The sequence below is a fragment of the Apteryx mantelli genome, chromosome 1 (assembly GCF_036417845.1).
Source record: "Apteryx mantelli isolate bAptMan1 chromosome 1, bAptMan1.hap1, whole genome shotgun sequence".
NCBI classification, from domain to species: Eukaryota; Metazoa; Chordata; class Aves; order Apterygiformes; family Apterygidae; genus Apteryx; species Apteryx mantelli.
The window spans coordinates 13,130,195-13,143,758 of NC_089978.1; the positions used below are offsets into that span (position 1 = coordinate 13,130,195).

A 13,564-nucleotide genomic window follows, 5' to 3' on the forward strand; every position below is an offset into this window, starting at 1 on the left:
CTCGCGAGAGGCGCGCTGCCTGACGGGAGGGAGGGGCGGACTCGGCGTCCCGGGGCCGCCGCCATGTTGGGAGAGGCAGGGGTGGGGCGGGGCGGGATGGCGGTGCTCGGCGGCGGACGTGGGGCGGGCAGAGGCGCCGTGCAGCGCAGCGCGGACGGCAGGTAGGTTGCGCTGAGGCGCTCGTCGCGGCCGTGCGGCGCAGCAAGGGCGGCTCTCGGCTTTTTTTCCCCCTCTCTTTGCCTGGCTGGGCGGATCTGAGCTCCCCCTTCGCCCTCCTCGGGGCCGGCGGCGCGGTAACGGCTCTCCCCTTTTTTCCCTGCCTGCTCCGAGCCCCCCAAGAGCTGCCTGTGACACACGTTTCCTTGGGTTGCTGCTGCTTGCAATCGTAGATTTACTGTCCGCGAGAAATGCTGCGAGATAGGAAGGAAGACAAGGACTGCGCTCTTTGGGGTTTTGCGCTTTTTTGAGTTAGGAGCCTGTGGAGCAGAAAAGGGCTTTTCGTTGGTGGCGGTGTCAGTCCGCGAGCGCCCCGGCGGGCCGCGAGCCCGGACGGCCGCGCCTCGGCGTCGGCTCCCCGCGGCAGCGCTCCCGCAGGCTCCTGGCAGAGTCTCCCTCTCGTTCCCGCTCTCCCTTGCCGCCCGGGCTCTCTAAATTGGCGGCTCCAACCTGAATAATCCCTTCTTTCTTCTCACACCCTTCCCAAGTTCAGCAACAACTTCAGTGTTTCTTCACTCCAGTGCTTTTCGTTAGTCTTGGCTGACTTGATGATCCCGTTAAGGATTCCCGGTCTCAGCTGATTCCCCAGCTCTTATCCTGCCACTACCGACTTCTGTTCCCTACCTCAACCAGTCAAGCAGATGGCTCTGCTGCCGTGTACCCTTTCTCCACCGCAAGTGTAAGATCTCCTGCGTCTCCCTAGCTGAGAAACACAACTTCTGCAGGCACATCTGTAGGCGTTTTGCTCTTCTTGGTGTCGTCTCTAAATTTCTCCTGTCTTGCTGACTGTGTTATCTCCAATTTCTGCCTGATGTCTCTTTCCCCCTATCCTGTGGCATTTCTAGCCTATAACTTTTCCTACCTGGCTTCTTCCCTCCAAGTTGTTTTAACTCAGGTTCTGATATTAACCCCTGCCTAAATGTCAGGGTTCTTATCTCATCTGCGTTTTTCCTGGCCTCTCTCTGTTATTGTGTTCCCCTTGGTAGAGCTCAACCTTTTGAAGTCTTTTGGGATCTTGTTCTCCTGGTTCTTGTGATACCATCCCCGATCTCTTCCTAGCTTTTCCCTACTGTTCCTTTAGCGTTTTTGTTTGTCACATATCTACGCTTCTTTCAAAGCTTTCTGTACTATTTTGATGTCACTCCAGCTCACCACAATGGATCTTAATTGTCTATTGTTGTCTCCTTTACTGTTGTCCCTCTCCCGCATCACACAACCCCACTGTCACTGCTGTCCTTATGCTGGAGACTCCAATCTACTTCTCATTTTCTTCTAAGTCGACTAGAGTCTAGCAATCAGTTCAAGGTCATTATGATAAACTGAGCTTTCCCCACAATCTTTACTGCCTTTCTTGATTGTGGTGGGCTGACTACTGTCCTTTAGACAGCAGATGATAGTCTAGGTGTTATATCTAACCCTGATTACTTGAACTGTGTCTAAGTTTTGCTTCTGTTTTGTGCACAACGCCATCTCTAGCCTGTCTTCTCAGTCTATTTCAGGACTTTTTCACCTTGTATCTTGACTTCTGTCACAGGCTCCTTCTGGACATGACAGAAGGTTTTTGACAGGATGAAGATCATTTAAAACAGTGCTGACAAAGTCATCTTCTGACTTTCTTTGACTGAATTACTCCCTCTCTTTTGTGTTCAGAGCACACCAAATATAAAATGCTGGGGTCTGATTCACTCTATCTGATAGAAGGCTCCTACCAGAGGCACCTAATCCAGCTTGTTACCTTCTCCTCTACAGTCAGAGGAGAGAGGGAGTCATCTGCAGAGGTGCATCAGCCTAGCTAAAATGAGAATACTCTGCACAGGCAGCTGTCTTTCCCTCCTTCTCTACTGCTATAGAAGTAGTTTGGGATGGCTGAACTCTGAGCACAAATACCTCATGTGACTACTATAATCTCCCAGCTCCTTATATTTTTTTCCAGTGGGCCTTTTTCCTTTCTGCAGACTCCAGAGGACTGTGGTATAAGGACTGTTTTCCCCCCACCTCCCCCACCCTGGTATTTTGGGCAATCATAAATGCAAGAATTTTTTTTAATAAAAACTAAAAGTATGCATAAACAGATACCTTGCATTATAATCCTTGCTAACAAAAGTTCTTCAAATCTGGGTGTTAAAGTAGGTTTTTGTCTTTTTCCTCCAAGGCCTGAGATAGGGATAAGTGGGACCCAATTTCTTTTTGTGTTGTGTGCAGCAGACAAGTGCCTAAGGAGTTAATGATTGCTGTTGCTGGTTTAGAGGTAGTGTCTAATCAGCTGTTTCTGCCCTGACCTGGTGGTTTGCCCTAGTAACTGACTTTGCTGTTGCAAGGCTGACTGAAATATAGTTCATTTGTACAGAGACTCTGAAACTTAAGTTCAAAGCAAAACTTTTTGTTAGGGGCTCCTTAACGAGATACTGCACAACTGGTGTTAGAACTTGCTGCTGCTGTTTTATGCCTTGAGAAATGCTGCTAGCCTGTTTGCCTCTGGAAGGGGAAACGTGCCCAATATCAACTGGAGACCATATCACAGCTGAGGCTGAAAGTCCACAGTAGGTTATGCTGGGAAAGTAAACATCAAGGTAGGGAAGGACCTGGGGAGGCAGCTAATGTGCTCAGAACAGCCCAGCTTTTTTTTTTTTCCCCCCCCCCCAAAAACAAATGATTGCTTCAGTCTTACAAAGGACAGGTAGCTTACAGACTTGTCTCTTGAACCAGTTTCAACATAGGCTGCATTTTGCCTACAGCCATTTGTAGGTTTGAGGACTAGCATGTGTAATTCTCTGAACCTGCTGTAGAGCTGACAGATATGTCCTCTTCCAAAGCACATAAGACAACTAACAATAAACTTTCCTTTGATGACAGAATTACGGTTCTACTGTCTCTGCATTCTTGAGGGAAATTGCAAAATAAGTTATATATCAAAGAATAATATGAAGATGTAAGCCAGTTTTAATTGTTAAACCATTATCCTTGTTAACAGATCAGTCACTTCTGGAGCTTGGTATACTGTGAGTTCTGACTAGAAGAAAAACACACAAATTAGGAAATGGCCAAAGTCGAAAGGTTTGCTTTTCATGTTCCAAGTTTGGAGGAGCTTGCTGGAGGTAAGTGCAACTTTCTACACACTTAAAATGTGCACTTCAAACTCACCTTGAAGCTCTTACCAAAACCTCTCTATAGCAAGTACGCACAGAATGCTTCTGTTGCTAGCACACTGAAATGTAAAGAAAAGCACTGTTTTTCTATACGTTATTATTTATTTAAAATTAACAAATAAATAAAAGCTCCCAAATTATATTTAGACACACCATCAGGTTCTCAAACCCTTTAAAACAGCTGCCTTTGCAGATTGATGCAGAACTTGTGGAAGTTTGACAGTTATAGACTGAGGTTATTAACACAGTGGGATCACCTATCTTCTTGTCCCTCCAGCATTAATCTTTCTTTTTCAGGGCTACTCAAAACACAGCTGACAAGATGCAGTATAACATGGCAGGTTGATAGCTGCAGATGGTCCCTCTTTTGATGGTTGAATTAGAACCAGGCTGTGGGGTACATTTTATTTATTTTGTTTTTTTCCCGACACCTTCACAGAATGTTCTCACGCACTATAGAGCTCCTCTTTTCCTTGCCCTAGTAGAAAGGTGCTATTCCTTCTGTCTCCTGCAGCATGTGTACTACAGTTTTTCTTCAGAGAGGTCCTCAAGTTCAGTCTGCTGCTCTTCCAAATGTGTTTTAGTTTGACATTTCCATGTTTTGAGAGAGTGTGGTCCCAGCAGTACCATGGGTGGTTCTCAATGCTTTTCTCACTCGGAGTTGTCAGGATGGGGCAATAGCCCAGGGCTGCTTATAGACCTGTGGGTTCAGTGTAATTGCAGTAGAAAGTAGCAAAAGAGCTGAGGTACTGAGCATGATTTTCTCCTTTTTTCCCTGTTTCTCCTGAGGATCTCCTATAAGTTGCAAGTTTTGCTGCTTTTAAACTCTTGAGTATGATTTGAGGAATGCCATTTTCTTGTTCTTCTCCACTTACCTGAAGGTACCGAGATGTATTTAGAAACCTGCCGAGTACCTTCTCCTGACCTTTGTGGTCAATGGCTTGGTAATTCTGCTCCCCAGAAGTGGGGTTGAAACTTTTTGGAGGAAACAAAGGCACAGTCAGAAAAGTCCTCTGAGAAAACAAGGAACTGCCTGGTTTGAGATCACAAACTGGGTTTTCTGCTGTTTAGTTTGAAACATCTGCCAAAGCAAGCTCCCAGAGATGGAGGAAGCTGGATCTTTTACACAGTATTTGGAGCAGTGTATGTGAAGGTAATCCCCAACTCAGTTAAGGTTTGGAAGCTGTTTCTTACAGCAGACTTGTCTAAGTCAGAGTCCTCCCTGTTGTTTGAGTGACTCTGCAGGCTCTGGGCCTAAAATGCTGATATGAAACAAAACAAAAAGTTTACATTTTGGGCTGATCATCAGCACAGCTTCACTATGTTCATTATCTGTCTTGTACCAACAGTGGCACTTGCCAAAAAATCTCCACATGAATGGAAACATGACAGTCAATATCCGGTGAGGGCAGAAGTTTCCAGACAGCAGAGACAGCTTGAGAATATAATCAAGCAATTGCAAGCAGTCAAGTTAATGTATTTAAAGAAGTCACTGTAACTTCAGCTGAAACTAACTTCCTCCTTCACAATCACATGAGCATGAGCATACTTGTCTGCCCTTGTGAAGTAAAACCATTGCTGAATGTGGTTTACACTAATCCATGTTAACTCCACATTGCATCGCTCCCTGTAGCCCTAGGAGCAGTCAGGTACTGTATCTCAAGTAAAAGCTTTGTAATGTCTTAAAAGAATTAGTGTGGTAGTTCACAGTTCTCTAAACCAGTCCTCACTCTTCTCTGAAGTTCTGATTTAGGAAACAATTAAATACCTACAGAAAGTATCATTTAAATCAATGGAGTTACTTATCTTTTTAACTCATCTTGCTGAAGTGAAGCCTAAAACAGATATATTTCTTGTTATTAGTAATTTGCTAATCTTTTGGTAATTTTTCACTGTTATTAACAAAAACAATTGCTTGTTATTATTCTTTATTACAGTTTTGCAGAAAGGGCTTAAAGAAAATTTTGCTGATGCTCAAGTCTCTGTTGTAGACTGTCCTGATCTGACTCAAGAACCCTTCAACTTTCCTGCTAAAGGTAACCTAGCATTCCTGTCTTCTACTAGGACTTCTCCAGTCCTTTATACTTTATTCTGTCTGGTTTTGATCTTTTACAGATGTTGGAAGAGGACAGTTTGTTTTTCAGATAGCCAATACTCTTGAGATGAAAGCTACATTTTATTCGTGGATTTGCTGCCTAGTTGATGTATGAACAAGGACAAGTCATTCAAGTACTTGTCACCATTTTTTCTTAACCTGTGATTGCAACACTCGCCTATCTCGTAGACTTCATTTAGTGTACGCAGCATGGTTTGGAATTAAGTTATCTTCCAGCTGGAGAACTTTTTTATATCCATGTCAATCACTTCCGGGACCTAGGGAGTTCAATTTCCATTGTGTCTAAACTCCTGCCATTCATGTATGTCTGAAGTGAAACTCTTCCTCTGAGGGTCATTCATCTTCTTTGATGTTAGCTGTCCAAAAGACAGACATCTGATCTGCGCAGCTCATCCGAGTTTCCTCTATCGTCAGTGCAGTGAAAGAAGCCCATCCAGAAGGTGATTCATCCCTTCTTAAGATACATGTCCAAATAGATCGGATGAATTCTTCTGAGACTTGGGCATCCAACTTTGCTGAAATTTTGCAAGTGGAGTCCAGGTGGTGCTATCCACTGTGTGATGAGGGTATCTTACCGGGGAACTGCCAAATGGTAATCATTGCCCACTATAATATTTTTTTGTGCTTAAAGTATGCTAATTTCCCAACAATTTGACTCACATTAAATCTCTCTACTGTGAATCATTTTAGGGCTTACTTTCCTTGCTTTCTTAGTAGTGTAACAGTTTATCTTAACATGCTGGAGAAACTTTGATCTAAAAGTATTTTAAAAGTTTGAAGAACCAGTTCTTTGGTGTGTTAGACTGCATGTGCGTTTAAGATTTTTAGGAAAAACATTTTGCCAAGCTAACTGGCTGTGTTCTTCCAGGAATCTGTGGAAAGCCTAGGATAGCAGATGTGGGAGGTGTTCCTTACCTTCTTCCTCTTGTACAAAAAGAAAAAGTGAGTTCTTTCGTAGCTGTGATGTTTTAATACATTTGTCAAAGAAAAATGCAGTATCTTGTTGATTTAAAAACAAAACCAAGGACTAACAGATACTATAAGTTTCTACTTGCAAAAGAAACTTACTTTTCAATGTTTTCAATGAGATTTTGTTTTCAATGTTTTCAATGAGATTTATTCTGACATAGATCCCATCAGGTAACCTTATACATCTTAGCAGAAGCAGCATATAGAGGTTGATAGTTCCTCTTCTCCTGCCTTCAAATACTAGGTAGGTTTTGAGACTCACCTGCTCTCTGCAACAGGAACTATAGAAGCAACCACCTATAAGCAAGGGCTTGGTCTGTGTGTTTATAAATGGCTTGTTGCATGTCAGTGACTTCAAGCCACAGCCATGCTTCTTTGTAAAAACTAGCTGTATTTCCATCTTCAAGCCAACCCTGGATTCATATTACTATCCCTTTTCAGGATTATCATGCCTCCTTTCTGACACCTGGCCACATCTGACTCTATATGATATTCTCTTCCATGTGATTTCCTTTTTTATTTTATGCAAGTATCATTTTCAACAAGAACAGTAGTTCAGTCTTTAGGTAAAATGGTAGGGGAATACAGGCAGACTCTACCTGCCAAAAAATAGATGGGAGATGTACTCAATCTGTTACTATCAGATGTTGCATTGTTCAGATTTGGGAACTGTGTTCAGCCTAATTATCCAAAATACTAATGAGGGTGTTGTGAATTAAATGCATCTAGAAGTTATAGTGAACAGAGTGACAAGTCCAAAACAGATTACCACTCTAAAATGAAAGATTTGTGTTGCTTTTGCAGGTTTATGATCTAAATATAGTTGCCAAAGACATAGAACTACCTGGAGCTTTCATTCTTGGAGCTGGAGCTGCTTCATCCAGGATTCTTGGAGTAAATGCTGAGGTCAGTAAATAGAAGTATGACAGTTCTCAAATAATTAATTCATGGAAGTATCAAAATAGGAGAGCAGTATCTTATTGGGTATTTCCTGTTTACAACAAAACAATCATTTAACAAACAGCTTTCCTGTCAAAAGCACATAAAACACATTAAAAGGAATTCAGATGAGGTTCATGCAAAGAGGTGCTCACTTCTGATGTAATAAAGATTGATTTTTAACTTGTAATTCTCCAGAAAGCATGTGATTGCTTTGAAGCTCATAACAAACATGATTTCTGATATAGCACTAGTTGATTGACAACAACCTGGCCGAAGTTTTTAATGACAAAATCTAGAGATGTCTGTCAAATCACTTACTGGGAAATGGCTTTAAAATGCTCCTTGTCTTTTGCCCTCTTGGACAGCTGTGTTTCACCTTCCAAGCTTTAAAGACACTACACACCAAATCACCTGCTGTGTGAGAGACAGGAGGTGAAAACTACTGCCTGTGGAGGCTTTGGCCCGTCAGAGTCGCTTCAGGCATGGGTCTCTGCTTGGAAGTTACCTTCAGCTGCAGCAGTGTTGTGCCTCCCCAGCTCTGGGAGCTCATGAGGCAAAGGTACACTGCAATGCCAGAAGTGCCTCTTAGTGTTGTCACTGTGAAGATGAGTAAAGTTGGGGCAGACTGAGTGCATTTCATCTGAGAGCTGGATGTCTGGCCACTCTGACAGCAGAGTTTTCTGTAGTGATATGTACAGAGTGCAACCATTGTGAGATAAGTTTGATGGTTGCTTAAGGGATGATTTTGCTTAATCTGATCCAATGCTTTTAATGTATAAATGAAGCAGCTTTGTTTTGGGATAAATGGAAAACTTAGACATTGTAGGTTCAACCCCCTCACCTGGCTATGGAATAGTATGTAATTAAAGAAATGTTTTTAATAAATTAAAATATGAAAAGGAGAAAAGAAAAAGTCTTAAACTAGGCATTAGAGGATTTAGGACATGTTAAAGTACAGTATTGAGTACAGTACAAAAAATAGTAAGTTTCTAATGTTAGAAAACTAACACTAAAATGTGTTTTGTTTAAAAGCAAATTACTAGATTAATGGACAAGTGGACTCTCTAGCTTATTTTAACAGCTCACCTATTCAAAGAAGTTACGTCCAGATTCATCTAATCTAATTTCATGCTCTTCATTCAAACATTTCACACTAAAGCTTAGTGCTGTTTTCAAAGAGGGGGAAGAGAGAGAGTATGGAGGCACCATGAGAGAGTTATTTCAAATCACAGATGAGACTAACTGCTCCCAGAAGCCCCCGTTTCTCTCACAGTTTACTATTGAGGAAACTTGCGGAAGATGCATTTCAGTTAGACATTTCAGTTAGGCACCTTCATTTAGGGGTGATAAATCTATGCCTTAGTATGCAGGACACTAGTGAAAATGCATAGAGAACAATGCAATCCTGCTTAAGCTATTACTATCGCACAGAGAGTAGGTGCTAGAAAACTATGTTCTGTCTTTTTGCACACTGTCTTTTCCCTGTGGGAGAGCCTTACACACCAGCCAGGCTTACCCTAAATCTGTTCACATTGAAGTTAATGGCTGTTCTACTGCTGACTTCAGTGAGACCTAATGAGATGTCACCCTGGTATGCTCATTTCTGAAAACTTATCTGGAAACTTTCACTGTTCCTTGCTTCCTCTTGCCGTTTCCTTTTGATGTGTGTTTTGGTGGATGAGATCAGTCCATTTCAGGATTAAATTTGGACCACTATAATAGTTGTGGTTGTTAAGGGGATATCACATGAGAAAATATCACACAGAATGCCCTTATTTACAGGCAGGCCTCAGATCTCAAAGGCTAGGCTTTTCTTTTTTTTTCTTTCTTTCTTTCCAACAGTGCTCATCTTCACAGAACATTAAATTTAACTCTCCAGAAAGAGTAAAACTGATTTCTGGAATTTTCTACTATACTACAATATCAGTACATTTTTCTTACCAGTACAGACTTGATTTTGAGAGACAGAGCTGTGTGCTGAAAGGGATTATTTCTTGGGATCATGGTCCAAAGCTTAGGCTGCATATATGTGAGTTCTATTAATGTGACGTATTCTTACACGTTGTTCTTCTCAGCTAATCCCTATTGTTCAAGCTAAGAGTGAAAAAAAGCCTGCTGTGAATGGGAGCTACATTGCTCAGATAAACCCTGCAGACAAAGGGTGCCTGCTTGAGAAGTACAGCAGTAAATATACTGACTGTGAGTTTGGGCTGTTGGCCAACCTCTATGCCAGTGAGGGCCAACCTGGCAAGGTGCGTACTTGGATCAAAGGTAACTTTGCTTGTAGAGCTTTGTGGCTGAAGAGAAATTTATGTTTCAATGTTCTTCTATCAATTCACTATGATAACTGTAAAGTAGAAATTGCATGAAAGAAATAATATCCCAACACAAGAAAATGATGTTGATGAATGAAGGGAAGAATTGGTGGAAACAGAGTGGTGTTTGAATTTCTGAAGGGATTAGTAGCCGGTTAGTAAAATTTTTCCTTGTAAATCATCCACTCAAATCTAGTGCAAACTGGCAGCGACTTAAGGTTATTGTTGCCTAATGATTGACTTTTGTAAATCAGGTCTGTGCACTTGTTGAGGTTTTAGAAGTGCTTCTCCCAACAAAGCTTGTACAAGATAGTGTAGGTGGAGCAACCAAAAACTGAATGCTACCTGGAAACTGAGGAGTCTTCTCTGTTTCCAAGAGTTTCCTTATGATAGAGTTGAAGCCAGCTGGTGGGCAGAAAGGGGTTGCTTATACCATTTCTCATGTGTGAATAAATGACTTGCTGCCCAGCACCCTTCACAGGAAAAGCTAGTGTTGAACAAAAAATCGGGAAAGCAAGTTGATCAGGTATTGGAAGGATGTGAGTGGAGCAGCATATGTAGAGAAACTTGTGCTTTGAAAAAGTAATCCTGGGTTATAAACTTGGGAAAATTTCACAGCAACTTATAAATGCATTCAGCATCCAAAACAGACCTTTGCAGACTGTTGCTGCAGAAGATGGCAGTGGTGAATTACTTTTATTCTTCAGGTTATTGAAGTGAAAGCAAATGAAAGAACTGGGGAACTTAACTTTGTGTCTTGTCTGAGACAAATTTTAGAGAAACACTATGGAGAAAAGCCAGTCGGGATGGGTGGTACTTTCATCATTCAAAAGGGGAAAGCAAAGATTCACGTTATGGTAAGTTGCTCCTAATTCGTGTCACTTTCTCTGTCCTGTTGAACACAGAAGTATAAACCAGGGTGTAGCATCTTAGTGCACTGACTTTGTTTTGTACTTACAAATTCGTGCACAAACTGTTAGGATAAGCAGTATATTAAAGTAAGAAGCTGATATTACCAGACTACTGATGCTATGTTATCTGGCCGTAATACTGTCATCTTTTCTTTTGGAATCCATGGACAGCTAAAGAAGGAACTGTAGAACTATTACAAAATGAATTTTGATTTATAAGGACGTGATGAAATACAGTAACTGAGGTGATACTTATAACAAGCAATAGATTTTCTTTTTTAAATAATTGAGCTTGTACCAGGAAGAGAATCCTTACTTCAGGAGTTCTCCCACTAAGTATCTGGGCAATGAAAGGAGCAATATTCTCGTCATTTCCATTTCTGGCAGAAACACAGTAATGGGCACTGCTGAGCTTGTGCAAGGCAAGAAGAAATGTGGTGAAGAGAAAAGTGGGGAGGGGAAAAGTGAAAGAAAGTCGCTAGAGAAAAGGTATTGGTATAATTTCTTCCCACTTATAAAGCACTTGTTTTTGCTGTAGCCTCCAGAATTTTCTGCCTGTCCTCTGAACACCGATGAAGATGTGAATAACTGGCTCAAATTCTTTGAAATGAAGGCTCCACTGGTTTGTCAGCCAGTAATAGTTTCCAGAGACCCAGTGAGTCTCTTTCTCATTTCTAAGTGTAAACTGAGACTTGTAATGAATTTTGTCTTGGATGTGGTTTTCCCTTTAAGAACAGGAGTGTGTATATATTGTATTAAACTTCCAGAGGTGGTGTAATGAAATACAAGCATCTCATTTCTGTCCCTGCTTTGAATTGAGGCTAGGTCAATCAAGTCTAAAAGCTGATGGCTGTTCACAGTAGAATGAACGTAGTGGTTCTGTTCCAATTGCAAGTGTACAGCTGTGTGCATCCCAAACCCAGCAGCACAGTTTGTGTTAACTGCTGGCTATATCAGGGGGGATATCAAGTGGATGGAAGCTGGGCCAGGCGTGTATTCATGTAGTTCACTTTCATAAAAACTGTCTGTGCCGCTGTGGTGTGGAAATACGTGCAGTATCTGTCTCATAACTGCTGATGCAAACCCTCAAGACTGAAAGAAAACTCACCTTTCACAAGCATTCAATCCAACAGCACACAATTTAGGATAAAAGAATCTGCTTTATAAAAACCAATATGTTCATCAGTAGACATATTTACTTAAAAATAACCAAGAAACCATAGATGTAAATGTCTGTATTATAAATAATAGTGCAGTCATAAGTAATATGAAAAATAATTTTTCCCAAGTTAAATGGGTCATGATGTACTTCAAGGTGTTCAAGAATGTGTTCAAGGGTGTGACTTTGTTATGTCTTTATTTGGCAGCCTCTGGCCTAAGGCTAAATTATGTGCATCTTCCCAGAATCTGTTGATGAGTGCTTGGAAAATGGTCATCAACAGCTGCTCCATTCAGAACCAGTACAACCTGTGTAGCGAATGCAGCTGGGTTATTCCCATGAATCCACTGAAAGCTCCAAAGCACACAGCTAGACCTATGTTTTTGGAAATGTTTGAGTGTCACTACAGAGACAGCAGTGGAATAGAGCCTTAATCCTGTGTTAATGAACTGTTTTGTTGGTAGATTTCTAGCATTCAAATGCCATAGCATTACTCATCAACATCCTCTTGATACAGTAACTGATGGGGGGAGCTCACTGTTCAGTGTGCTAGCTGTTACTGTTTTTGCTGTTTCTCCCACTCTCCTCTAAGCTGGCTCTCAGAATTGGAGTAGAGATTGTCATTTGACTGGATGGCTCTATGGTATTCAGCACAGTGGGGTTCTGACTTCCAGCTGGGGTTCCTTGGTGCTACTGCTTTATGAATACCAAAAAATATTTAATCCCAATTTAAAAATAAAAAAAAGAGGAAATCTCTGGGAGCTCAATGCTGAGGGTTGGGGGCTGTCAGGACTTAAAATTCTCTCCTCTCCTCTGCTGTCCCTGTAGTGCAGCCTCAAACAGCTCCTTCTCCTTTGTTGTCTTTTACTGTTAGTTTCACAAACATCTGGCAAGTTTTCACTCCTTAATGCTTGTAGAGATCTGTGGAAATACGCAGCATTAATGTGACACTATGAAAGCACTGTTCTTACATTTGTTTAACTGGAAGCGTGCTCACGGGCGTTTCTCTGGTTGCAGGGCTTCGACCTGCGTGTGGAGCACACGCACTGCTTCAGCCACCACGGCGAAGGAGGGCACTACCACAACGACACCACGCCGGACAGCGTGCAGTACCTGGGGTACCTGCTGCCTGCAGAACTGCTCTTTCGCATCGACAGGCCCAAGGAGACTCACATGGTTGGAAGAGACTAAATTGGTCCATAAACCATGAGGTTTTGGTGAAGGCATAGCAATTTAATGTTTTAAGTAAAAATGCTGATTTTATAATGCTTTCAATTATGCACATATATTTATCATAGTCAAGAACAAATATGAGAGCAATAAATTGCCAACTTTTTACATTTTTAAAAGGGGGATATTCAGAGCTTCAATATAATTGAAATGGTTATGTCCAAAATGAAACAGTAATTTCATTCCAATATTAAGTCTGTATTGATCATGTACGTTTTTGCTGTTTGCTTGCTCTTCCTGCATGGCTGTGACTGATGACGGGGAACCAAAAGTGAATTTATGTTTAGAGCAGGGAAAGAAAACGGCTTCTGATCCAAAAAACAAACAACCTCCCCCCCCCCCAAAAAAAAAAAAAAACAAAAAAAAAACAGTACTGCGAAAGGAAGCGGCCGCAGTGGCGCAGAGCTGTGCCGCAGCCTCCTCGACGAGCAGATCCTGCCCGTGCTGCGCCAGCCGGGCGCGGCTGCTGAACGAGGGGCAGCGGGAAACCTCCGCTGGTTTCGGCGAGCTCTTGAAGCGCCTGGCGCCAATAAAAGGAAGCTGCTGCAGGGGGCTCGCGT

At 42.0% G+C, this 13,564-nt stretch overlaps 1 protein-coding gene across 2 annotated transcripts; it reads left to right on the top strand.

The window, feature by feature from the left end:
- The first annotated feature begins 81 nt into the window (after positions 1 to 81).
- Positions 82 to 13,216, top strand: C1H11orf54 (chromosome 1 C11orf54 homolog). Of its 2 annotated transcripts, XM_067289531.1 has the most exons (9): positions 82 to 161; positions 3,188 to 3,311; positions 5,300 to 5,398; positions 6,347 to 6,420; positions 7,252 to 7,353; positions 9,465 to 9,641; positions 10,412 to 10,561; positions 11,154 to 11,270; positions 12,792 to 13,216. In XM_067289531.1, exons 2-9 carry the CDS (start codon positions 3,254 to 3,256, stop codon positions 12,963 to 12,965), a joined length of 951 nt encoding a protein of 316 aa, XP_067145632.1. In that variant the 5' UTR covers positions 82 to 161; positions 3,188 to 3,253; the 3' UTR covers positions 12,966 to 13,216. The 2 variants fall into 2 exon arrangements, with proteins under 2 accessions (XP_067145632.1, XP_067145638.1); XM_067289537.1 differs by lacking the exon at positions 10,412 to 10,561.
- The last annotated feature ends 348 nt before the right edge of the window (positions 13,217 to 13,564 follow it).

What these genes read in the sequence shown, in the direction of transcription:
- C1H11orf54 (XM_067289531.1), top strand. Translation starts at nt 3,254, where the DNA reads ATGGCCAAAGTCGAAAGGTTTGCTTTTCATGTTCCAAGTTTGGAGGAG. An exon ending in TTCTTGGAGTAAATGCTGAG is followed by an intron (nt 7,354 to 9,464) that starts GTCAGTAAATAG and finishes TGTTCTTCTCAG; the next exon opens with CTAATCCCTATTGTTCAAGC. An exon ending in AAGCAAAGATTCACGTTATG is followed by an intron (nt 10,562 to 11,153) that starts GTAAGTTGCTCC and finishes TTTTTGCTGTAG; the next exon opens with CCTCCAGAATTTTCTGCCTG.